Here is a 26,748-nt window from a genome sequence, read left to right as displayed (position 1 = left end):
AGAAAGTAATGGAGGCTTGAGTTTGAAGCTGCAGATGTGACAGCACTGAGAGGGTTGAGAAAGTCATGGAGACTTCAGTTTGAAGCTGCAGATGTGACAGCACTGAGAGGGTTGAGAAAGTCATGGAGACTTCAGTTTGAAGCTGCAGATGTGACAGCACTGAGAGGGTTGAGAAAGTCATGGAGACTTGAGTTTGAAGCTGCAGATGTGACAGCACTGAGAGGGTTGAGAAAGTCATGGAGACTTGAGTTTGAAGCTGCAGATGTGACAGCACTGAGAGGGTTGAGAAAGTCATGGAGACTTGAGTTTGAAGCTGCAGATGTGACAGCACTGAGAGGGTTGAGAAAGTCATGGAGGCTTGAGTTTGAAGCTGCAGATGTGACAGCACTGAGAGGGTTGAGAAAGTCATGGAGGCTTGAGTTTGAAGCTGCAGATGTGACAGCACTGAGAGGGTTGAGAAAGTCATGGAGACTTGAGTTTGAAGCTGCAGATGTGACAGCACTGAGAGGGTTGAGAAAGTCATGGAGACTTGAGTTTGAAGCTGCAGATGTGACAGCACTGAGAGGGTTGAGAAAGTCATGGAGGCTTGAGTTTGAAGCTGCAGATGTGACAGCACTGAGAGGGTTGAGAAAGTCATGGAGACTTGAGTTTGAAGATGCAGATGTGACAGCACTGAGAGGGTTGAGAAAGTCATGGAGACTTGAGTTTGAAGCTGCAGATGTGACAGCACTGAGAGGGTTGAGAAAGTCATGGAGACTTGAGTTTGAAGCTGCAGATGTGACAGCACTGAGAGGGTTGAGAAAGTCATGGAGGCTTGAGTTTGAAGCTGCAGATGTGACAGCTGAGAGGGTTGAGAAAGTCATGGAGACTTGAGTTTGAAGCTGCAGATGTGACAGCACTGAGAGGGTTGAGAAAGTCATGGAGACTTGAGTTTGAAGCTGCAGATGTGACAGCAGTGAGAGGGTTGAGAAAGTCATGGAGACTTGAGTTTGAAGCTGCAGATGTGACAGCACTGAGAGGGTTGAGAAAGTCATGGAGACTTGAGTTTGAATCTGCAGATGTGACAGCACTGAGAGGGTTGAGAAAGTCATGGAGACTTGAGTTTGAAGCTGCAGATGTGACAGCACTGAGAGGGTTGAGAAAGTCATGGAGGCTTGAGTTTGAAGCCAGCGTTTCAGCATCCTCCAGTGTGTGGAAATACTGATAAAACGAGCTGGAACAAAACTCAGTCAAGTGTCCGTTTTCTGTTCTGCTGCAGCCACAATGTGTTTCAGCAAATAAACCATGACGTATGAATACATCAGATCGGCAATTAAGCCCCGCCCCCTTTTAGGGAGAAAACGCAAGCCTCTCCCCATTGACTTCAATGTAAAATAGCACTACAAAAGAAATTGTAGAAAAATAACAGAATCAATCTCGTTTATTAATGACCGCAAAACACTATGACATGACAATATATTACAACTCGTCTGGCCATAGAATGGACAAGATACATCGGAAATATTACTTTGACCCATCTAAAATCATGTGACTCATGTCACATTTACATTACAGCCCCGAGCCAAGTAGCCTACAACGACGCTGGGCTCCACTACAACAGCATTTAATGTCGGAAGGCTAAATTAGCAACAGGCGGACACCGGAACTAGGTCAGAGACGGGTCATGAGTCACATGATGTTAGATGGGTCAAAGTCATATTTCCGATGTATCTTGTGCATTGTGTGGCCAGCCGAGTTGTAATATATTGTCATGTCATGGTGTTTTGGGGTCATTAATAAACGAGATTGATTCTGTTATTTTTCTATATACTTTTTTGGAAGTGCTATTTTACGTTGAGGTCAACGGGGAGAGGCTTGTGTTTTCCCCGCCAGCAGCCGCCTACAAAATGACGTATTGCCGATCTGGTGTATGGTTCAAATGTTATGTTGTGTATCATTGGTTTTATTAATATAGTAAACCATGACATATGTATGGTTCAAATGTTATGTTGTGTATCATTGGTTTTATTAATATAGTAAACCATGACATATGAATGGCTGAAATGTTATGTTGTGTATTATCGCTTTATTTAATCAAACACATTTTGGGAGCAGCAATGGAGAAAGTAGGCACACTTTGCTCTTTATGATGAATTCTACGTCTCCTATAAGGCACTGTTGGAGGTGCACAAAAGCCACTTTCTTCTCAAAGCTGTTTTGCAACATACATCAGCAGTGGCTACTAACCTACTAGCCCAACCTACTAACCTACTAGCCCCAAGGTGTGTTATTCTGCCTACCATAGCAGCCATTGATCCTAAAGTCCCCTCTCAGCTTTACTCACAGATTTCTGATGAGTTTGGGGACACCTTCCCACAGATTTTGATGAGTTTGGAGACACCTTCCCACAGATTTCTGATGAGTTTGGAGACACCTTCCCACAGATTTCTGATGATTTTGGGGACACCTTCCCACAGATTTCTGATGAGTTTGGGGACACCTTCCCACAGATTTCTGATGAGTTTGGGGACACCTTCCCACAGATTTCTGATGAGTTTGGAGACACCTTCCCACAGATTTCTGATGAGTTTGGAGACACCTTCCCACAGATTTCTGATGAGTTTGGGGACACCTTCCCACAGATTTCTGATGAGTTTGGAGACACCTTCCCACAGATTTCTGATGAGTTTGGAGACACCTTCCCACAGATTTCTGATGAGTTTGGAGACACCTTCCCACAGATTTCTGATGAGTTTGGGGACACCTTCCCACAGATTTCTGATGAGTTTGGAGACACCTTCCCACAGATTTTGTGAGATCCTGAGCAGAATGGCGAGGGAAGCATTGAGGACAGCAGATGTTTCACTGAGTTTCCAACAGCTGAGTCTGCACACAGCTTTTATTTTAAACACTACCATCTGGTCAGGATAGACTGTCCATCTTTCTCTCTCTCTCTCTCTCTCTCTCTCTCTCTCTCTCTCTCTCTCTCTCTCTCTCTCTCTCTGTCTCTCTCTCTCTCTCTCTCTCTCTCTCTCTCTCTCTCTCCCTCTCTCTCTCTCTCTCTCTCTCTCTCTCTCCCTCTCTCTCTCTCTCTCTCTCTCTCTCTTCTCCCGCTCTCTGTCTTTGCCTCTCTCTATCTGTCTGATTCTGCACACATTCTACTCTAAACACTACCATCTGCGTACATGACAGCCTCACTATTCCCTTCTCTTCCTCTGTAAATCTGTAAGTCTTTTATCTCTCTCTCTCTCTCTCTCTCTCCTTCCCCCACTGTCTCTCTCTCTCTCCTCTTCCATCTGTTTACAGGACATGACTGCTCTCTCTTTCTGCCTCTCTCTCCTTCCATTCGTTGTCTTGACGTCTCTCCCACCTTTCGTTATCATGCTCCTCTCTCTCTCTCTCTCTCTCTCTGTCTCTCTCTAACACTACCACCACAACTACTCCCTGTAGCCCAGCTGCTCTCACACAGACAGACAGATATGCACAACACATGCTCAGCTGACACTCTCTGCCAAGTGTGTGTGTGTGTGTGAGAGAAAGAGAGAGAGAGAGAGGGAGAGAAAGCTATGTGGGTGTTTCTCTGCGCAGGGCTTGTCGAACTTTGGGAGTTATAGTTGCATGCTCTATTTCGGAGTTAGCTGCATGCTATTTGTTGGTGCTACAGTAGTTGTCTGTGTGCTCGTGGTGGTCTCGTTTTTGCTGCATACATCTTGTGTGTGCGTCAGGAACCTGGTGTGGCAGAGAGGACACAGGGTAAATGTTTGTTCATGTGGATGTATTTATGTGTGTGTGTGTGCTAGTTTAGACTTAACCAGCGTGTGTGTGTGTGAGCGTGGCGTGCGCGCGTCGTGCGTGCGTCTCTTATGTTATTCTTGTGTTGTTACAGACTTACTTGCATTCTCTCGGTGCATGTGTGTGTTAATGTGTACATGTGTATCTAATCTTACAGAGACTGATGACTATGCTGAGATAGTTGATGAGGAAGACACGTACACCATGCCCTCCAGTAAGTAACCTCTTCTGTGTTCTCTTTAACTCTCACAGCTACAGTAATTAATAGTAATTAATGTAGAATACTTACAGAAGATCATGTTTTGTTAGCCGAGCAGCACCGAGAGTCAACATTTAGCAGCAGTGGAGCAAGAGAACAACATCTTTACTGCTGTTCTCCTCTCAAAGGCTTATTTTTCCTACAGTGACATCATTCACACTACAGTAATAAAAGCTGATTGTGCTGTGGACATTTTCCAAGAAACACAGGGAACATGTGAGTGGTTAGGCCAGATTGGGTTTGTTTAGAGCTAATCAGGGCTAGGCCAGATTGGGTTAGTTTAGAGCTAATCAAGGCTAGGCCAGATTGGGTTAGTTTAGAGCTAATCAAGGCTAGGTCAGATTGGGTTAGTTTAGAGCGAATCAAGGCTAGGCCAGATTGGGTTAGTTTAGAGCTAATCAGGGCTAGGCCAGATTTGGTTAGTTTAGAGCTAATCAAGGCTATGTCAGATTTGGTTAGTTTAGAGCTAATCAGGGCTAGGCCAGATTGGGTTAGTTTAGAGCTAATCAGGGATAGGCCAGATTGGGTTAGTTTAGAGCTAATCAGGGCTAGGCCAGATTTGGTTAGTTTAGAGCTAATCAAGGCTAGGTCAGATTTGGTTAGTTTAGAGCTAATCAGGGCTAGGCCAGTTTGACCAGGTTATAATGACAGTGGAGATGCTGGCATGGAGCCAGACAGGCGACAAGACAGATCAAACCCTGGTCCTTGGAGACAAGCTACATCTGTCCAATCCATTCATATGTCCACGTTGTCCAGGCAAAAGCCTGTAACTATCTGGATTTAAGTTCACTACTTTTGGCTGCGTAGTTTGACCAAAAGCCAGTAGTGGTCATTTTAGCTCACTGATCCTCTACATTTAATCTGGATATTTGGACCAGTTCTGAGACAGAAGACTCCTGTTTGATTTGCGTGTCCCACTTTCTCAGAATCACTCTGTGTTCTCTTTTCCCCCTGTAGTCTTTCTCTCTCCTTCCCTGTCTTGCTTTAGTACTTTATTTCTGTCTCTTTTTCCTTCAATTCCTCCTCTGTGTGTGTGTGTGTGTGTGTGTGTGTGTGTGTGTGTGTGTGTGTGTGTGTGTGTGTGTGTGTGTGTGTGTGTAGCCCATGTGTGCGCATGTGTGTGATACTCCCTTATATTCAGAAGTGTATAGAATCTGATCTCTAGGAAATACAGCTGTATAGCATAATAATAGCTTTAAAGCAGACTCCCTCTATGAATCATCCTATAGGCGTATCGGCTCAGCTGTTCATTCATTCATTGACTCAACATCAGGTCAAGATGATGGCCACTGGCCAGGCTCTGAATGCATCACGTGTGTGTGTGTGTGTGTGTGTGTGTGTGTGTGTGTGTGTGTGTGTGTGTGTGTGTGTGTGTGTGTGTGTGTGTGTGTGTGTGTGTGTGTGTGTGTGTGTGTGTGTGTGTGTGTGTGTGTGTGTGTGTGTGTGTGTGCGTGTGCGTGTGCGTGCGAGTTTTCTGAGCTCTTCTCAAAGTTAAAGCAGCTGTCTGCCTCTCCTCTTCTCTCTTCATCTCTCCTTCCTCTCTCTCCCCACGCCAACACAGTGAGCTATGGAGTAGTCGAAGGTAAAACTCCCTCTCTCTCACTCTCTCACTCTGTCCTGCTTAAATACCTTGAGATTTTGAATTGGATTTTTTTTAGTCTAGGATTTATCTTCACCAGTCACTTACCACACTGTAGGGAAAAATATTTTGCATATGAACTTCAGCTAACCGAGGAATCGCTAATTTATCGCTAATAGTGCAAGTAGCTGCAATGTGCACCTAATAATACCCATTAGTTTACATGACATAGGCTAACAATGCTAAGAAGTCTTTGCTAGCATAGCTGTGGGAACAGTGTATCACGTGTTTTTCACCATTATTTCACATGTGCCTGGCAGAGAAAGATTCAAGGACTCAAGGTATCTCGTGATGCACTTTGCTGTTGAGTTGTGCTTGTTGTTGGTGCTTTTTCTTTTGTGAAACCCAGGTCATTCAGCTCTGGTCTTGGAAATAAAAGGGCGAGCCCACACAAAAACAGAATACAGAATGTTATTCCTCTAGTTTTGACAGTTTCATCACTAATTGTGAACGTGGACTAGTCTCAGTCTCCAGACCTCTCCTGCTGAACAGCCTGACTGTATTAACTTTGTTTTTTTTGTGTGGTTGTTATTTTATCATCCTTTGGGTGTCAATTTCTTTCTTTCTTTTTTCTTTTTCTTTTATTTTTTTATTAACTTGATGGTCTTATTGCTTTTTTTTTAAATTCTGCTATGGGTCTTGTTCTCTGCTCTGTGAAATTACTTTTTAATTTGCCGTGCAGTAAATCTTGCCATGGAGTGGTTTTTGTTTAGTTTGTGATTTGGTTAAACTGTACTGTTTGTATCTGTGAAGTTTTTGTGTTTTTCTGTTGGTTGAGTCTGATTGTAGAACATTGGTGATGAGTTTCACATTGTCAGTGCCTGGCACAAACCTCTTGATCCCAGCTTCCTGTAGCTGACTCCTGTAGAAAGCCTTTCCTGACCCTGGGACCAAGCCAAACATATTGATAATGCATTGTAAAATGTCAGCGCACACGGCACGGGCACCAAAAGGAAAATCAATCAGTGTCATTCAAAAACTTTTGGAGGGGACACAGAATACATTGAATCTGTTTTGGCTAGGGATGCACGATATATCGGCAATCATATCGGTATCGGCAGATGTTAGTCATTTTTTAACATATCAGCATCGGTCCGATGTTGCAATGTTAATATCGGTTATCGGTGTGAGCCAAAATCTACACACTGAGAGGAAACAATGCGGTAAATCTATGATTTCTGGGCTTTTCCAAATGTTTTGAAAATAAAGAAATGCATTACTTTTTCAAATTCACAGTGTTTACATGTGTTTTTCAGTATGTACAAAATGTTATTATCACAGAAATGTGTTTTTATACCGATTATATCGGCATCGGTAATTATCGGTTATCGGCCATAACAGCAATGTTAATATCGGTTATCGGTATCGGCCAGTATTTTCACATCGGCGCATTCCTAGTTTTGGCTCCAGGGTCTCCATTTATTTGAATGCTTTGGACATTTAAATACAGAGACCATTCCATTCCCTTGTGGTTTAGTGAGGTTGTGTTGCAGACAAAGACAAACCATTAGATTGCTGAGCTGAATACAAGCAGAGTTCAACATTTTGGACATGGAATGTTAATGTTTATATGCATAAAGCACTCCACATATTAGCCCTAGTCCCTGTTTATGTGTTTCCTCATAGGCCATCTGCCAGTATCCCTGTGTACATGAATAAATATGATCACAGAGACCACAAAAACCAACAGCAGCTTCAGTATCCCAGCTAAGATGGCTGTGTCCCAAGTGTCTTATTTGTGATACAATGGTATCTAGATGATTGTAGATTAAATAGGGTCCCGATTGATAACGGGGTGCTGGTGTCCATGTCAATGTTCGGATTGTGTATGATGAACTGGCTTCATGCGCTTCTTAACTGGGTTTGTGGTGCGTGTGACATTTTGTGTTGCATTATGTCAAGTCAATGTTTGTCAAGTAAGAAGTATTGGGATAAGGGAAAAACCTGGATCAAAATGTATTTGTGTGTGCATAATTTTAACGGTTTGCCAATGGGTCAGGCTTACTACAAACAATATTTTGATGATAAGGTACCAGGTAATGGCACCATTCAAAATGTCTTGACCTGGTAGAAATCCATGTGGTTCTCCAAGTAGGTTAAAAACCAAGATCATTATTTGCAAACACTATTTGGCCCAGGTTTGCTCAGAGAAAGCCTGTCTGTCTAATGCAATAAGCCTTTCCAAAGATTGGAGAGTGGAAAAAACCAGCAGATAAATCTTCTCCTCAAACCTTCTCCCTCTCTCCTCTTCTCTCCTGTTTTCTTTTCTCTTCTTTCCACCACTTTGATGTCCGCTCTCTCTCCTCCCCTCCAGCGCGGGACTATGAGATCCAGAGAGAGAGGATAGAGTTGGGGCGCTGCATAGGAGAGGGGCAGTTTGGAGACGTACACCAAGGAGTCTACACCAGCCCGGTATGTACAAACACACAGGCACCATTTTTGCCCACACCTACATGTCCTTATACCTTTTACCAGAGCCAGGCCATCTGGTTGGAGTAGCAAATGTTGGGGCTTACCACAGACAATGAGACTAAATTAACTTTCGAGGACTCTACTCCTCCTACAATCATTGCATTGTCCACCTTATCCAACTGGTGAAAACAAACCAGTAAAATAGTCAAGAAAAAAACGGTCTCAGGTCTGCTCCTTCACACCAGTATAAGTGTAAAGAGATCAGGACTTGTTGCCTGTGATGAAGATGATATTATTGATGAATCGGCTAATTAATGACTTGTGCATTGTGTCCTGCAGGACAAGCCGGCTCTGTCTGTAGCCATTAAGACCTGTAAGAACTGTACGTCAGACAGCGTCAGAGAGAAGTTCCTACAAGAAGCATGTAAGATCACGTGTGTGTGTGTGTGTGTGTGTGTGTGTGTGTGTGTGTGTGTGTGTGTGTGTGTGTGTGTGTGTGTGTGTGTGTGTGTGTGTGTGTGTGTGTGCGTGCGTGCGTGCGTGTGCGTGTGCGTGGCGTGGGTGTGTCACATGTCACCCTCGGCCACCCTCCTCGTCTTTCCTCACAGTAATAATTGTATATTTGTACTGACTGAGTGTCAAGTTAATTTACATATCACATGTCTCGTTACATACATGCCATAATCATATTCTTGTGATATACCAGACTACAGTCTTAATGCTGAATTCTACCCAGAGTGGCTGCGGTCCTGATCCGGTTTTGTTTCATCCTCCTCCACACGGCTTCAAACCCCACCTGGAGCGTTCCACGAGTGGAGCATTTTGTTTGGCCGAGTTTTTTGACTTGCTGATTTGTGATTTGGTCATTTATCCTTGATTTTTGTGCCTCTACCAAACGAGAAAATGTCGTTACGTCGTTCTTTGTTTGTCTGTGTTTTGATCGCTCCAGGTGGAATCCGCCAGTTAGTGTTTATGCGTTTGTGTTTTTTCTCTCTGTAGTGACCATGCGTCAGTTTGACCACCCCCACATCGTTAAGCTGATCGGAGTCATCACAGAAAACCCTGTGTGGATCATCATGGAGCTGTGTACTCTCGGAGAGGTATGCTGAGAGACTGTGTGTATGAGAGAGACTTTTTCTTTCTATCATTAAGTAGTGACACATAGTCACTTCTGTCCCCCTCTCCTCTATCACTCTTTCTCTACTACCTCTGTCTGTCACTCTCTAACCCCTCCACCCGCTTCCTCCATCCCTGTCTGTCTGTCTGTCTGTCTGTCTGTCTCTCTCTTTCTCTCTCTCTCTCTCTCTCTGTCTGTAGTTGCGTTCGTTCCTCCAGGTGAGGAAGTACAGTCTGGACCTGGCCTCGCTCATCCTGTTTGCCTACCAGCTCAGCACAGCGCTGGCTTATCTGGAGAGCAAACGCTTTGTACACAGGTGCGTACTCTCACACACACACACACACACACACACACACACACACACACACACACACACACACACACACCTGTCAATGAACCTAGATAGACCCCTGCCTGGGAAGTATCAATCAGCTTATGTTATGTTTGCGTGTATTGGATGTGCATTATCATCATCGTGTCAGAGATTCTATTGTAATTCAAGAACAGGTTTGTGTCAGTTAGTGATTGTGGCTACAGCTGTTTTTATATGGATGCTTTGCAGCTTAGAAAGCAAGAGTACAAACAGTGCATGGGTGGCCTCAGTTGGACAGGAAAGCTGTGTCGGCGTTATTGAGCTGTGCAGTATTTCTTCTTAGCCTCATGATGTACAATACAGGCCTAACCACAGCCAAATATTGACTTCCAGGTTAGCTTCATGATGTAAAGATACAGGCCTAACCACAGCCAAATATTGACTTCCAGGGACATCGCAGCACGCAACGTGTTGGTCTCCTCCATAGACTGCGTCATGCTGGGAGATTTTGGTCTGTCACGATACATGGAGGATAGCTCTTACTATAAAGGTGATCACACATGCACACACACACACACACACACACACACACACACACACACACACACACACACACACACACACACACACACACACAGATGACTTTGTGTTATGCTAGGGGACTCTAGTATGGCACAATATCTCATATTTCAAATGTAAGAGAGCGAGACAGAGAGAGAGAGACTGGGTATCCTCATGTAACCTTCCACCACATGGTGAGATGTTGCCACCCAGTGCTGTGGAAAAGTCCAGGGAAGACCGCGCTGGCCTGACTGCAGTCTGCTGCTGTTTGTTATTTTAACACAGTGACGAGTGCTGACCTGGGACCAGGCTGTATTTCTAGTCCCAGTCTTGTGTCTATGGTTGCGTAGCCTGTCTTTTCTAGTTGCTAATACTTTATCACCATCTACTGGTTACATCAGGCCACTGCAGCATAGTGCTTTGCCATTGTCATTACAGAATGACTCCATCGTCAGTGACAGTCAGTTATCTCTCTCCCCCCCCCCCCCCCCCCCCCCCCCCCTCGAGGCCCCCTAGCAGACCTCAGGCAACTGCATACTTTGCCTAACAGTAAAGACCACCTATGTCTATTGTCTACACCTTATCTTACTGCGTGTGTGTGTGTGTGTGTTTCAGCTTCTAAAGGTAAACTGCCCATTAAATGGATGGCTCCTGAATCTATCAACTTCAGAAGATTCACCTCTGCCAGCGATGTCTGGATGTTTGGTGAGTTACGTGCGTGCGTGCTTGCGTGCGTGCATGCGTGTGTTTTTGTAGAGCTGCTACTCTGTTTGATCATGTTTCCTATCAGATTGACGGGGTCGCCACAGGTTTGGAGAGTGCTGAAGCGACTTTGAGCCTTGTGTGTTCCGTCATCTCAAAATTGCTGGGCCAAGCTTGATATACTTTCTTTCCATCTATAGTATCACTCTCCACGTAGGCTACACGCAGAAATGCTGACGATTTCAAGATTGTTTTGAGTTTATGTTAAGTGCTTATGATTCTTTCTGATGTGTAAGCATGACTAGAAACAAATCAGCATTCGAGGACTTAAGAGACTGGTATATGTGAACATCTGTGAATTATTGGCCCGTCATTTTGAAATAATTTGTCCTTGAAATCTATCATTACAAAATATTTAATAATGGTGCCCTCTTGTCACCTCCTCCACTGTGTGTCTGTATCTACTGTGTACTACGTGTGATCTAACCCATATATGCATGTAAATGATGTGTGTGAATCATATTTGTAACCTCTTTGTCCCTCCAGGTGTGTGTATGTGGGAGATCTTGATGTACGGCATCAAGCCCTTCCAGGGGGTGAAGAACAATGATGTGATTGGCAGGATAGAGAACGGCGAGCGATTGGCCATGCCCCCACAGTGCCCGCCCACCTTCTACAGTTTGATGACCAAGTGCTGGTCGTACGACCCTAGCAAGCGGCCGCGATTCACCGAACTCAAAACACAACTCAGGTGTGTGTGTGTGTGTCTGTGTGTGTGTGTGGCACCATTTGTTTGAAATTTCATTTATGAACCTTATACAGTAGTATGAACTTAAGTACTCGAAGATGAGGACACAGGCTACTGTGTGCTGAGAATAGACTGTCATAGAATAAACTATTTCACAATGAATGTTGCGTATTAATTGTATAGTACTATATGTTGCGTATCATTTGTATAGTACTATATTGGCCCATTTCCACCGCAGGTAGTAGCGCGATCCCGCTCCGCTCGACTCGATAAATGGTCTCATTCCACCGGTAAAAACCGTCCCAGCCCGGGTTGAGTTGGGGTTGAGTCATGCTACTTTTCGTCCCTGCTTCTTTGGGGTTCTAGGGCTGCGAACCCGGTACCATACGGTGAAGTGAAAACATTGTTGACGACTGATTGGTCAGGCAGAATCGTGTTTACTCTGTCTATCTACTGACTGTCAATGCAATGCTGCATACCAGTTTAGTGGGCTTACCTTCTCTTCTGTTATGTTATTTCCATCAGTCTTTTGTGTTGCTGCCTTCGCCTCTGGGGAAATAAAATCGTGGCAGTGGTTTCAATTGTTTTGAGAGAGAAAAAGTGCTGCTGCTCAGGAAGCCCTTGTAGTTGAGTGCAGCGCTCCGCTAGGCCGCAGGCGGGTCTTTGGTGAAGCCGCGGTCTTGCCTGGTGAGAGGCCGCCGGGGTAGAGGCTTCACTCTAGCGCCTCTCCCGTCCCCGCGCAGCGCATGCATGTGAGTTTGACTAACAACAAAGTGATATCTATTCTCCTGGCCGATTGTCACTTTTGCCCATGTACACTGTAGGTCATTTAGAGGCACCAGTATTTCATAAACAGTTTAAAAGTTCTGTGGATGGATTTAATTGTAACGTTATGTTATAGCCTACTTCGGCTATAGGCGGAGGACAAATATGCGGTCGCTATGACGACCAGCTGTGGGCGGGGGTGGGCGGGGGCAGATGATCGGCGGTCGAAGCAGAACATCCATCGGCCCGAAACGAGTAGAGCCGACTGGTGACGAGCTGTGCAGGGCAGTAAAATGTGGTGGAAATGAGCCATATGTTGCGTATCATTTGTATAGTACTATACTGGAGGAAGAGAAGCTTCAACAAGAGGAAAGACTTCGGATGGAGATGAGGAGACAAGTCACAGTGTCCTGGGACTCTGGAGGGCCTGATGAAGCACCACCTAAAGTAAGACTGAATACTATCTTCTGTATTGCTCTCTCTCAATTGTATTATTTGTTTGTAATTTAGTAACTTGTAACTGACACGACTGTTAACAAACTCTCTGTCTGTCTCCAGCCTAGTAGACCAGGATACCCTAGTCCTCGTTCCAGTGAAGGCTTTTTCCCCAGTCCCCAGCACAACCACTACCCGGTAAGACACACACACACGCATGCACGCACGCACGCACACACACACACACACACACACACAGCTCAATAGACTGTAGCAGGGCTCCCCCTGGCTGTCAGTAAGGGTTTAGGTGGTAACAGCACCAGTGTGGAGCGTTACAGATGAGGATGGGGGAATTCAAGGCTGTCTAAGATCCTTGGTCAGACGTTCCTACCGAAACAAGTGGCTGTGTCTGCGGGTGGAATGCCGGTGGGCTATGAGTCCTGGCCGCTGCGCTAGCGCCTCCTCTGGTTGGTCGGGGATACCTGTTCGGGGGGGAGGTAACTGGGGCGAATAGCATGATCCTCCCATGTGCTACATCCTGCCGGTGAAACTCCTCGTTGTCAGGTGAAAAGAAGCGGCTAGCGACTGCACATGTGTCGGAGGAAGCATAGTCGACGGCTCTCACCAGATCGGCAGAGGGGGTGGAGAAAAATGGGAGAAAAATCTGAAAAAAATAAATAAATAAAAACTTGGAAAAAAGAGACTGCAACTTTTAGCAACAAACATTATTATTACTATTATTATTATTATTATTATTACTATTGCAACCCATTCAGAAACACTGTTATTGTTACTTAGTTGGAAGCCACATACTAGAATAGATACTAAATGTATTGCAGGTTGTATGTATGATTAAATCTCTCACACAGGCTATTTACTGTTGGTGTCAAGGAGAGAGATTTTAATGTTGCATTCCACTGGTTCAGGTGTAAATATGCAAAATTATAAACTCTGATACCAAATAGTTATTTTTATTTCCCTTTACAGGTTTATTTACCTAGTTAATTATCAGAAGAGGGCGAGACGCTGTAAATATGTATGATTTCACACACTGATCCTACATGGTCAAGAAATATACAGAAGGAGAATTTGGTAATTTCCAGGTTTTCAAAAGTTTGGAATTCCTCAAAAAAGTTAGTAGAAGTATGGAACACTATTGTTGTTCAGTCGCAGTCCTCTCAGGAATTGATTCAGATCACATTGACCAAATTCACTGACTTCAAATCCAGTGATTAATTCAGGTCTGGAAAAACTACGGGAAAAAGTATGAAGTCAAAACTGCACAGGGACCTTTTTTTCCTCCGTTCTTTTCTTACAACAAATGGACATTAATTACAATGCTTAAAAACATATGAATAAAATGTTATCCTCCAATATTGGAAAAATATCTTGTCAGATGCTATAAATGACCCTGTTAACTCTGTTAACTAAATCATTTCATGACCTCATGTGGTCCTAATTTCCAGGTAGACCATTACATACAGATTTGTCCAGTAATTTTATTATTGGAGCTGACAAGACAGATGGAGTGAGACAGAGAGCGAGACAGCGAGACATGGAGTGTGTCCTCCTCTTCCTGTATGTGTGAGAGACACAAAGAGAAATGCAGAGGGAGAGACAATTAGAGAATTTCTCTGCAGTTATTCCTCCCCTCATAAACCAAGACAGACAGCAGGCATTTCCTGTAGTGCTAAAACTCTCCCTCTCTCTCTCTCTCTCACACACACACACACACACACACACACACACACACACACACACACACACACACACACACACACACACACACACACACACACACACACACAGTTCTAGCCCAATCTCTAGCCCTTATAAGCCTCTTTCTCTATCTCTCTCTCTCTCTCTCTCTCTCTCTCTCCTTATAGGGACTTGAGGACTAGAGTTTCAACACTTATTTCAGTCAACTCTGATCATATCAAAAATGACAACAGCTATGTATTTTGGTGGCATGGAGAGGAGTTTTCAAAGATTCAGTGAGGTCTTGAGCAAAATTATGGATTATTATTATTATCATCATCATCGTCATTATCATTATCATCATCATCATTATTATTCATAGAGAAATTAGTGGAATTAGTTTTAGTGGAATTAGTGTTGTTGTTTATGTTTGCTTAATTCTCCAATTAGGACAATACAGCAATCTATTCATGTGTCTATTTGGAGTTTGCACTCTGCATCAATTTTGGACTTTTGAACTGAAATCATTCATGAATGCAGAAGTGATTGAGAGCGGCAATTTTACAGAAATATGCAAAACTGTATTTATTGCACTGTTCTGAACTGAAAAACAACCGAAACAAACCAGAAAGCAGGAAACCCTTACTAAGTGGAAAGCTGGAATTGTATTCCACATAACAGACTACAGTAGGAATCCTGGATTAATCAATTGATTTATTCACTCATTTGCAATTCATTCTTCTTAGTTTACTCATTCATAGCAAATTACTCAAAGTACATGTTGGACAAATTCATGCAGAAATACAAGGGGATTTATAGCATTGTTTATTCTTCTTCTCATTCTCAATATTTGTATTTTCTCCTTCTCCCTCTCTCTGCCTTCCAACAGCCATCAGCCCATGGAGGAGTTGGGGGAAGCTACCCACCTCTTGAGTCCTGGAACCAGCACAGACCTGAACACACCGCACTGTGGAGCCCTAACATGGAGGTGCCAAAACCCACATTATATTTTCCTATGAGATGGTGAGAGGATGGATTTTATATATATTTTGGAATCTCAGCAGCTGCACTCAAATGCCATCCATTAGTGAACCACATAATCCACAATATTCTCTTGAATTTCTTCTGGTGAGATTTCACCTTACACCCTCAAATCCATCCACTAAGTCCCATGAATCTGCATTCCAGCAAACCTGTACTCATCTTTGTTAGCGAGAAAATGGTTCAAAACCCCTAAATACACCATTTAACACATGATATAAAATGTTGAAAATGTTTGTGTGTGTGGCAAGTTTAACCCAAATTGGGTGAATGCTCCAAGTCTAAAATGCACACGTTCACATAGTAAATCTCTTAAATTAAAAAATTTAAGTAAATCTTTTCATGTGAATTGAACTCAATCTGAATTGAACAGTAGAAAAAATAGACCACTGAAGCTACCGACCTATTAAAGTTGTTCGCTGGCATCGAGTTTACATACAAAGTCAATGCAAACGAGCGATTGAGCGTATATTCGCCCAGGAGAAAAATCGCTGGGCGTCCGAGCGATAGGGAGAAAATTCGCTCGTCGCCCGAGATGAAATATCCCAACTCGAGCGAAATTACGCTGGCATCAGTCGCTCGCTGTTCAACGCTGATTGGCTGCCGTGTGAGAGTGAGTCAAGGATCACACTGGCTTGGAACAAACCGCTGGTTTATTGTGTGGCAACAAACCGCATTGACAGCTGATTGACAGGCTGACAGCTGACATGAAGTGAAGTCTGTACTACCGGTATAGAGCTCGCGTTAGGAGCACGCTGATAGGCTTAGCTTGTAAACAACTACGGTGGCTCGTAGTGGACAAATATCATGACATTGCATAACGTTATAGCCCCCAGATGTCCGTCAATTATTGTGCCTGTTGACGAGCGATTTAAACACAGCGACAGAGCGATTCCAAAGGGTTGAATCGAGCGACAGAGAGAAAAATAAATATCTCGGTGTGAACACAGCTTGAGTGCTCGGTCCAGGAAACTAAAGCTAATAGCAAACGGGGAAACTTGATCCCTACAAATCATCTTTATTGGCCTAGCTAGCGTATGCGCTCCAGAGCTCCTTCATCCAGGCACCATCACAACCATCACTGTGCGGGCCAATACAGATGACTGAGAGGATCAAGTTGCCATCCTGAATCTACTTTCCCTGCTTTGCTGCTGTGCAGACAGAAGAAATGTCCCAAATAGAAACATTTAGAAAGAGATCACTTTGTGGCACAGCAAAGTGTGCAAAGAGTTCAAGAAGGGAAGAATCCATTTGTGAGCGAGCATGTGTCTCCCCACAGGACACTGGATGTGTGGGCCACGCTCTGATGGAGGAGAGGCTGATGATGCAGCAGCAACAGATGGAGGACGACCAACGATGGCTGGAGCAGGAGGAGAGCTTCATGGTAACACACACACACACACACACACACACACACCATACCTGCCAACAATTTTCCACTTCTCCCGATGGTTCCACTACTATCTTGTCCTTGCTTTGGCTTTTTGAATGGACTCTGATAGTCTAATTTAGGGATGCGCGATATATCGGCAATCTATAATATCTATAATAATATCGGTATCGGCCGATGTTAGTAATTTTTTTACATATCGGCATCGGTCTGATGTTGCTACTGTATGTTAATATCAGTTATCGGTATCAAAATTCCACAATTAGAGGAAACAATGCGGTAAATCTATGATTTTCTGGGCTTTTCCAAATGTTTTGGAAATAAGGAAATGCATAACTTTTTCAAATTCAGTGTTTACATGTGTTTTTCAGTATGTACAAAATTTGATTATCATAGAAATGTGTTTTTATACTGATCATATGGACATCGATAAATATCAGTTATCGGCCAAAACAGCAATGTTAATATCGGTTATCGGTAGCGGCCAACATTTTCACATCGGTGCATCCCTAGTCTAATTGTTCATAAACAGAGCCTGCAATTCCTTATCCAGACGTTTTTTCATGCTCTCTCCATGAAATAGACTGAGCAGGAGTCTCTCTCCATGAAATAGACTGAGCAGGAGTCTCTCTCCATGAAATAGACTGAGCAGGAGTCTCTCTCCATGAAATAGACTGAGCAGGAGTCTCTCTCCATGAAATAGACTGAGCAGGAGTCTCTCTCCATGAAATAGACTGAGCAGGAGTCTCTCTCCATGAAATAGACTGAGCAGGAGTCTCTCTCCATGAAATAGACTGAGCAGGGGTCTCCAGGTGAAAGCTGTTGTATCTTATTGATTTATCCCTTTAACTCCGCTTCAGTCATGAAGGGGCGAGGAAGAGGAAGAGAAGAGACACTTTATAGAAGAAAGACATTTAAGCCTTGAAACAAATGAGGCTTGTCTTATGCAATGACTGTGTTCAGAAGGTGGTTCTAATGAATGTGTGTCAGAATACAGAATGGCAGAAGCAATGGGAGAAGAATCTATTCCTTCAGTCTTTCCCTTTGTGCTACTGGTCAAATATACAAGCAGTGTTTGTTTTGAGAGAGACGAGGAGGAACAGGAAAATGACAGACAGGGGAAAGAGAGAGAGAAAGAGAGATGGAAGTTTGGGAGGAAGAATGAGAGTGGAAGAGAGGAGGAGGGAGAAAGGAAGTGGGATTGGCAAGAGTAACAGAGAGGGTGGAACGAGAGAGAGAGAGAGAGAGAGAGGGAGGAGAGCAGAGCAGAGGGAGATAGAGAGAGAAATGGAAAGAGTGGGAGGGAGGAACAGACAGAGAGAGAGAGAGAGAGAGAGAGAGGGAGAGAGAGACGACCGGAGAGTGATTCTGTCTGTGTGGCTCTTTGGAAAAACTTCTCCCTCTCAGGGATTTTCGGACTAAATTTTTCTCTTTCTTCGTCCATCTCTCTCCTGTCTTCCTAGTTCTCTCTCATTCGGAGTTGTTCTCAGTTGTCGTCTCTCTCTCTGATTTTCTCTCTTGTTTAATCAGCCTCTCTGTCTGTCGTTCTCTCTCATTTTGAGTCTCTCTCTGGCTGAAGTTTTCCCTCGCTCCCCCCTCTCTCTCTCTCTCTCTCTCTCTCTCTCTCTCTTTCCTCCCTCTCCGCTTTCCTTTCGATGGCCTTCACTCTCTCCTTTCCTCCTCCCGTCTTCTTCGAGCTTTACTCTCCCAGGATGCATCTCTTCAAGGCCTGCTTCACCAAAACGGTACCGAAAAACTGTGTGTGAGAGAGAGAGAGAGAGAGAGAGAGAGAGAGAGAGAGAGAGAGAGAGAGAGAGAGAGAGAGAGAGAGAGAGACAGAAGGCAGAGAAATGAATTGTAACTAGCTAGTTAGCAGCAGTAGGAGTTGTGCTTAGTGTTGGTGGTGTGGATGTGGACACTGTCTTGTAATGTTATTGCTCTTTGGAGGATTGAATGCCATCGTTCGACTCTCACGATGTTATCTTCATGTGAACAGGAATGTGTTGGTGAATGACTGCTACTGTCCTTATTGATACAGCAGTGTAGATGGATAACGTATAATAATAATAATGCGTTCCAGCATTAATAAAAACATTGTGATTGATATTGTGGACCTTGAAGAAACAAAGCTATCGTGAAAGGCTGCTGCCTGTCTGTCTCTGCAGAACCATTCTGCTGTCTGTCTCTGCAGAACCATTCTGCTGTCTGTCTCTGCAGAACCCTGTCTGTCTCTGCAGAACCATTCTGCTGTGTCTGGTTCAAAGTTGGCCTGCGGCTGGTGAATGAAATTGTTTCTTTGTTTCTTTGCATAAGTCTCTATTTCTCTAACCTACTGAGGACAGACAAACTCCTGCAGGATAAACCCTGTTCTGTGTTTGTTTTTCATGTGACAGTCATAGAGTTCTTTAGCATGACCTTAGTAAAAACCTAAATGAATCAAAGGGGTGATCACAACATGTATTATTATTATTATTATATAATTGTATTTATTGTGGTATTCATTCATTTATTTTTTATTTATTGCAAAGTCCTCATTCACCTTAAAGCAAAGTAGGGTGAGAAAGATTATTTTTTTACAAGTTATGCAATATGTTGCAGTGGCCCTTTGATCTCTGCTCATTTAGCAGTAGCGGTGGATGCATTTGCTGACGTTCAGGACTACATGGATCAACCTATGCTAAGAGAAATAGTTGAGAAGTATGTTGTTAGTTTTTTTTTATTTTTGGACTTTCCCTGAAGATTCTCTCTGTGTGTCTCTTTGCCTCTCTGTAGAAGGCGGAGCCAAGAAACAGCAGAGGAAGCATTGACAGAGAGGACGGAGCGCTACAAACACCGGTCTGTGTGTGTGTGTGTGTGTGTGTGTGTGTGTGTGTGTGACAAACAGACAGACAGACAGATAGAGGGAGAGACAGACAGACAGACAGAGAGAGGGAGAGGCAGACAGACAGAGACAGAGAGAGGCAGACAGACAGAGAGAGGAAGAGGCAGACAGACAGACAGACAGACAGACAGAGAGAGGGAGAGGCAGACAGACAGACAGAGGAAGAGGCAGACAGACAAACAGACAGAGAGAGGCAGACAGACAGACAGAGAGAGGGAGAGGCAGACAGATGGACAGAGAGAGGGAGAGGCAGACAGACAGACAGAGAGAGGGAGAGGCAGACAGATGGACAGAGAGAGGGAGAGACAGACGGACAGAGAGAGGGAGAGGCAGACAGACAGACAGACAGACAGAGAGAGAGAGGGAGAGGCAGACAGACAGACAGAAAGTTTCACCTGTCTCTCCTAACTATCCACACATCTCCTGTGCTGCTGACGTATCCTCCATCTTGCTCCCTTCATGTCTGTGGACGGTAGAGATAGAAACAAACCACGGGGACTTTATTGCTGTCATTACTACAGCCATGTATAACGCAGGTCACCATCCGAACACAATTGGAACGATACAGGTAACGCTAACGGCGGATAGCTTCCTATAAACGCTGCTCTTACATAGGCTGTCACTTGAAGCGGCTGCGCTATGTCAACAACATGGTGGCAGTGGGCGTGCCCGTACGTGAGTGACGTCAATCGAATAAGGTCTATACACAATTTCAACTGTAAATTCCTAAGTATTTGATCTTATATTCAGGAATATTGTCATGAAATCTTACGTGAAGAATTTAGTTTCATCTTTCATTCATTTCGTGGTTATAGAGGGCTAATATAATAATTCTCAGGATAATATTATAATATATTATATAATACAATAATTCAACAGCAATTTAATTAACAGGATAATATTTTGGTTACATGGTTATAGTTTCCTACCATTGTGATTTCATTAACCTGCTGCGTGTCTTGTCTCCACAGGGTGGAAGCCAACATATCTATCAGCCTGTAGGGAAACCAGGTGAGAGCTAGCATAGTGGCATTACTCCAGACTAGCATATCGTCGCTGTCAGGTGAAAACCCTCTATCTCCAAAATGTCAACTTCTCAGGATGGAACCAAGAAAAACAGCCGCCTTGTTTTTAGCTTGACCACGATGCGTTTCTGACTTTATGCTTCCATGCTTCATATTTAGCATAATATTATACTTACCGTGCTAGAGGATACTTTATACTAAACATTCTCTCTCTCTCTCCAGAACATGTGGCCCCCCCTAAGAAGCCCCCCCGCCCAGGAGCCCCTTGTCACCTAGGCAACCTGGCCAGTCTCAGCCCTGTGGACAGCTACAACGAAGGGGTCAAGGTACTATACGCACGCACGCACGCGCGCACACACACACACACACACACACACACACACACACACACACACACAAAGATACTTCCTTCATTGTGCCAGTCTCCTTCACATGAAGGCTGTTTTGTTTTGCATGCTTGGTTTGGACATTCCTACAACAGCATGTCATGGATTTTTAATTGCTGTCAAAACTGTTTTGCACTGTGCTGAATGGGTTGCATGCTGTCACACACTCTGTGTCATGCTGTCACACACTCTGTGTCATGCTGTCACACACTCTGTGTCATGCTGTCACACACTCTGTGTCATGCTGTCACACACTCTGTGTCATGCTGTCACACTCTGTGTCATGATGTCACACACTCTGTGTCATGCTGTCACACACTCTGTGTCATGCTGTCACACACTCTGTGTCATGATGCTGTCACACACTCTGTGTCATGCTGTCACACACTCTGTGTCATGCTGTCACACACTCTGTGTCATGCTGTCACACACTCTGTGTCATGCTGTCACACACTCTGTGTCATGCTGTCACACTCTGTGTCATGATGTCACACACTCTGTGTCATGCTGTCACACACTCTGTGTCATGCTGTCACACACTCTGTGTCATGATGCTGTCACACACTCTGTGTCATGATGCTGTCACACACTCTGTGTCATGATGCTGTCACACACTCTGTGTCATGATGTCACACACTCTGTGTCATGATGTCACACACTCTGTGTCATGCTGTCACACACTCTGTGTCATGCTGTCACACACTCTGTGTCATGATGTCACACACTCTGTGTCATGATGTCACACACTCTGTGTCATGATGTCACACACTCTGTGTCATGATGCTGTCACACACTCTGTGTCATGATGCTGTCACACACTCTGTGTCATGCTGTCACACACTCTGTGTCATGATGCTGTCACACACTCTGTGTCATGATGTCACACACTCTGTGTCATGCTGTCACACACTCTGTGTCATGATGTCACACACTCTGTGTCATGCTGTCACACACTCTGTGTCATGATGCTGTCACACACTCTGTGTCATGATGTCACACACTCTGTGTCATGCTGTCACACACTCTGTGTCATGATGTCACACACTCTGTGTCATGCTGTCACACACTCTGTGTCATGATGCTGTCACACACTCTGTGTCATGCTGTCACACACTCTGTGTCATGATGCTGTCACACACTCTGTGTCATGATGTCACACACTCTGTGTCATGATGCTGTCACACACTCTGTGTCATGATGTCACACACTCTGTGTCATGCTGTCACACACTCTGTGTCATGATGTCACACACTCTGTGTCATGATGTCACACACTCTGTGTCATGATGTCACACACTCTGTGTCATGATGTCACACACTCTGTGTCATGCTGTCACACACTCTGTGTCATGCTGTCACACACTCTGTGTCATGCTGTCACACACTCTGTGTCATGATGTCACACACTCTGTGTCATGCTGTCACACACTCTGTGTCATGCTGTCACACACTGTGTCATGATGCTGTCACACACTCTGTGTCATGCTGTCACACGCTCTGTGTCATGCTGTCACACACTCTGCCGTGTCATACCTTGCCTGTGGTTGGCTTTGGCCTAATTTGCTCTCCCTCTTCTCTCCCCCCGCACACCCCCTTCCCCCTGCCATGACCATCCATCCACCCATCCACCCTGTTACCTTCCCCTTAACACTTTCTTCACTTTTCTCCCCTTCCCTACCCTTATCCTCCTCTATCCTTTTACTCTGACACTCCTCCCTTCACCTCACCACCATCACCCCATCATCCAACACTCCCTCTCTTTGTGCCCTCTTCACTCAAACCCCCCCCCCCTCACTTATTCCTCATCACGCCCACCCCACTCCCACACCCCTTCGCCCCCCCATAGCCGTGGAGGGTAAGCTGATCTGTGTGTGTTATTATCATTGTAGAGATAGTAGTCAGTTGTTAGTTCCCATCACTAACACTCTCTAACATCCTGAATGTTAGTCTGTCAGTTTTCTTTGCCAGAGACTTGTCACGACAACATACAAGACAAAATGCTGTTTGCTAGCATTATTACCATTTCAAAACAATGGCTAACTGCTTGTCACAAGCTAATGAGCTGGCTTCAGGTTCATGGTAGCCATTAGTTTCAATGGGTAATGCTAACAGGAGATGTTTTCAGGGTAGCTAGAGGAAAAATGGCAAAACCTTTTTACAGGAAAAATGGCAAATGCATGGTAAAGAAAAATGAGACTAACATTCAGTAAGTCAAGGTATCCATTCAATGGCAAGTAGGCATCGTAGAATTATCTCTGTGTGTCTGCCACTTCATCTTTAGAAAGAGATTTAGTTATTTAGCATTAGTCTCACATCATTAACTTGTTATAGGAGCAACATCCACCCAAAAATTTTAATCATTTTATACGGTTCCTGTGATTGTAGACAGTGGAGCAGCTCCTGTCTTGTTTGTAGCTTTGGGGGAGACTTTTATGCCCACCTGAATACAACTAAAGTGAATTCTGTTTCGAGGAGCCACGTTAAATTGAGCTTTACATTGAGTCCTTTTCGTAGCGTTCTGTTAAAGCAGGAGTGCTTTATAACCATAGCTTTTAACTATAGCTTTACACACACACACCATTAAAAAAAGGTTGAATCCACTGGCCAGTTGTGCGAATTGAGCTGATTTAAATTTGAGTCTGTCACTACACCACTCACCCTATCTGTTAAATCGGCTCTTGCCATCACATTTTAACATTGTACTAACTCAACACACTCGTCAGTCATACTAGAAATGCACATAGACAGTTGTGACTATCACAAGGACAAGAGTCACTTACTGTATGAGATCAGGACGTGTGTGTGTGTGTGTGTGTGTGTGTGTGTGTGGTTTTCCTCCCCTGTGCCTGATAATTGTGTTGTTAGATACTGCCACCCAGTGTTGTGTCTGTGTAACTACAGTCACCTATTCAAGACTGTTTTTTTTTAATCAATTTTAGTGCATCCATTTTATTTGTTAAAGGTTAAATCTGTAACCATCCTTGATTCAATAATAAATAAATAATAACGGTAACACAACAATGATTTCTAACAAGCCTCTTTGGATAATGATAGATTGACTAAACATTTAGTTGGGAAGTTTCTGACTCTCATTGGCTCAATCTGATGGTCGTCCCCTCCTCATTGGTCCAGCTGCAGCCCCAGGAGATCAGCCCACCTCCCACCGCCAATCTGGATCGTTCTAACGACAAGGTGTATGAGAATGTGACGGGATTAGTCAAAGCTGTGATTGAGATGTCTGGCAGGATTCAGCCTGCAGCCCCAGAGGAGTACGTCCCCATGGTCAAGGTAGGACTCCGACACTCTGACAATAAGGCATAGAGTTAAAGAACAGAAGAACACCTCAATGTGCAAAACAGGATTATTTTGACAAGAAAAATATTTTGTAAGTGAAACTCCTGACAATGTGAGAAACATACACTAAAGCCAAATTTGTACTGGGGGCGTCATAGAGTTAGCAGCTCCCCGAAATTGTGAGGCACCGTCGGGTCGCTGCAGCTGACGTGAACAGTGGAAGATCAGAATCAGAATCACTTTTTTTGACACAGTGTGCAAGTTGCATACGAGGAATTTGTCTTAGTGTCTGTATGCAGCGTAGCGCTCAGATCAATATACAGAGATAAAAAGTAGGAAAGCTAACTAAAGACAATCACAACGTTGCAAGTGCAATCAAATCGAGTAAATATATATACAACATGAGTGGAGGAGTGTTCCGTCGATAATAAATATGAATTTAGGTTGAATTTACATTAAATTTACAGACTGAGTGAAATAGGCGTTAAATAGGCAGTCAATTTACATGAATTACATCAATATAAGTATACTATAATGTAGATAGGGAGATAACAGGAGAGTGAAAGCTATGACAACGTATATGCACTACATTCTCTCCTTGGACTAACTTCTAGTCATTGAAATCATAGTGAAATCACACAATTACTCAAGCTGACGTACACGTATGTAGGTCCCAAGTTGAGGCTGACGTTGAAGCATGTTTCTCACTTTAGGCTGTCATGAGTAGTGTCAGAGTGTCAGTGTGTCATGAGTAGGTGTCAGAGTGTCAGTGTGTCATGAGTAGGTGTCAGAGTGTCAGTGTGTCATGAGTAGGTGTCAGAGTGTCAGTGTGTCATGAGTAGGTGTCAGAGTGTCAGTGTGTCATGAGTAGGTGTCAGAGTGTCAGTGTGTAACATAAATACATTAGGCTGTCATGAGTAGTGTCAGAGTGTCAGTGTGTAACATAAATACATTAGGCTGTCATGAGTAGTGTCAGAGTGTCAGTGTGTAACATAAATACATTAGGCTGTCATGAGTAGGTGTCAGAGTGTCAGTGTGTAACATAAATACATTAGGCTGTCATGAGTAGTGTCAGAGTGTCAGTGTGTAACATAAATACATTAGGCTGTCATGAGTAGTGTCAGAGTGTCAGTGTGTAACATAAATACATTAGGCTGTCATGAGTAGGTGTCAGAGTGTCAGTGTGTAACATAAATACATTAGGCTGTCATGAGTAGGTGTCAGAGTGTCAGTGTGTAACATAAATACATTAGGCTGTCATGAGTAGGTGTCAGAGTGTCAGTGTGTAACATAAATACATTAGGCTGTCATGAGTAGGTGTCAGAGTGTCAGTGTGTAACATAAATACATTAGGCTGTCATGAGTAGGTGTCAGAGTGTCAGTGTGTAACATAAATACATTAGGCTGTCATGAGTAGGTGTCAGTGTGTAACATAAATACATTTCCCTCATTTTGGAGTATCCTGACAAAGGTTAAACATGGTTTATAAAACAGATTTCAAAGTGGTTGTTTATTGAAGACTCATTCATAAATGGCATGTCTTTCATAATGTGTATTCTAATGTTTTGTTGGTTTGTGTGTGTGTGTGTGTGTGTGTGTGTGTGTGGGGGGGGGGGGGGTAGGAGGTGGGTCTGGCACTGAGGACTCTGCTTGCGACAGTGGATGAGACAATTCCTGTGCTGCCGGCCAGCACACACAGAGAGGTAAACACACACACAATATCACAGAGAGGTAAACACACACACACACACACACACACACACACACACAAAATATCATACATATCTCTTGTCCGAAGTACCATGAGTGCATAGTTTTATTGTGGACGACCTAAACCTCTCCAGGACTATTAATAGTAAACAGTTAAATATACCTGACCAGGTTCAATTCCCAGCAGCAGTACTTACAGCTTGGTCAGACATTACTACAGACACAATAGACCCTTTTCACGGGGGCCATTTTGTGTCGAAAAGGCAGGTTAAACAAAGGATTACTCATTTTACCTAATTAGTGGTCTCCAACTTCTATGATTGGAAGTTGGAGACCCTCATTACTGTTTTGCTTGCACCCTGCCTTCTCGAAATAAAAATGGCCCCGTGAAAATGGTCTATTGGCCGTATCTGTGGTTTGGAAGCCGGTGCGTGGTCGCTGCTCTAGCGCCTCCTCTGGTCGGTCCGGGCGCCTGTTCGGGGGGGAGGGGAGCTATGGGAAATAGCGTGATCCTCCCACGCGCTACATCCTACCAGTGAAACTCCTCACTGTCAGGTGAAAAGAAGCGGCTGGCAACTGCACATGTATCAGAGGAAGCATGT

General features: G+C 44.0%; 1 protein-coding gene across 7 annotated transcripts in view; it reads left to right on the top strand.

Moving 5' to 3' along the window:
* Window positions 1-26,748, top strand: part of LOC310785326 (focal adhesion kinase 1-like) — a gene marked incomplete at its 5' end in the record, with an annotated part of 62,626 nt that overhangs the window by 33,449 nt on the left and 2,429 nt on the right. For 2 of the 7 annotated variants that reach the window (XM_083646355.1, XM_083646353.1), the window contains 19 exons: window positions 3,929-3,985; window positions 5,592-5,612; window positions 7,984-8,081; window positions 8,421-8,505; window positions 9,081-9,181; window positions 9,399-9,514; window positions 9,961-10,061; window positions 10,688-10,777; window positions 11,321-11,525; window positions 12,623-12,734; window positions 12,846-12,920; window positions 15,310-15,408; window positions 16,741-16,845; window positions 19,624-19,686; window positions 20,704-20,743; window positions 20,980-21,083; window positions 22,989-22,997; window positions 24,275-24,430; window positions 26,059-26,139. In XM_083646355.1, the coding sequence (XP_083502481.1) occupies window positions 3,929-3,985; window positions 5,592-5,612; window positions 7,984-8,081; window positions 8,421-8,505; window positions 9,081-9,181; window positions 9,399-9,514; window positions 9,961-10,061; window positions 10,688-10,777; window positions 11,321-11,525; window positions 12,623-12,734; window positions 12,846-12,920; window positions 15,310-15,408; window positions 16,741-16,845; window positions 19,624-19,686; window positions 20,704-20,743; window positions 20,980-21,083; window positions 22,989-22,997; window positions 24,275-24,430; window positions 26,059-26,139 (1,718 nt within the window). The remainder of the gene's footprint in view (window positions 1-3,928; window positions 3,986-5,591; window positions 5,613-7,983; window positions 8,082-8,420; window positions 8,506-9,080; window positions 9,182-9,398; window positions 9,515-9,960; window positions 10,062-10,687; window positions 10,778-11,320; window positions 11,526-12,622; window positions 12,735-12,845; window positions 12,921-15,309; window positions 15,409-16,740; window positions 16,846-19,623; window positions 19,687-20,703; window positions 20,744-20,979; window positions 21,084-22,988; window positions 22,998-24,274; window positions 24,431-26,058; window positions 26,140-26,748) is intronic. The other 5 variants (XM_083646354.1, XM_083646351.1, XM_083646352.1 and 2 more) reach the window with 3 other exon arrangements.

The sequence above is a fragment of the Poromitra crassiceps genome (assembly GCF_964638095.1).
Source record: "Poromitra crassiceps genome assembly, chromosome: 11".
NCBI classification, from domain to species: Eukaryota; Metazoa; Chordata; class Actinopteri; order Beryciformes; family Melamphaidae; genus Poromitra; species Poromitra crassiceps.
This window is presented reverse-complemented; position numbering and strand designations above follow the sequence as displayed.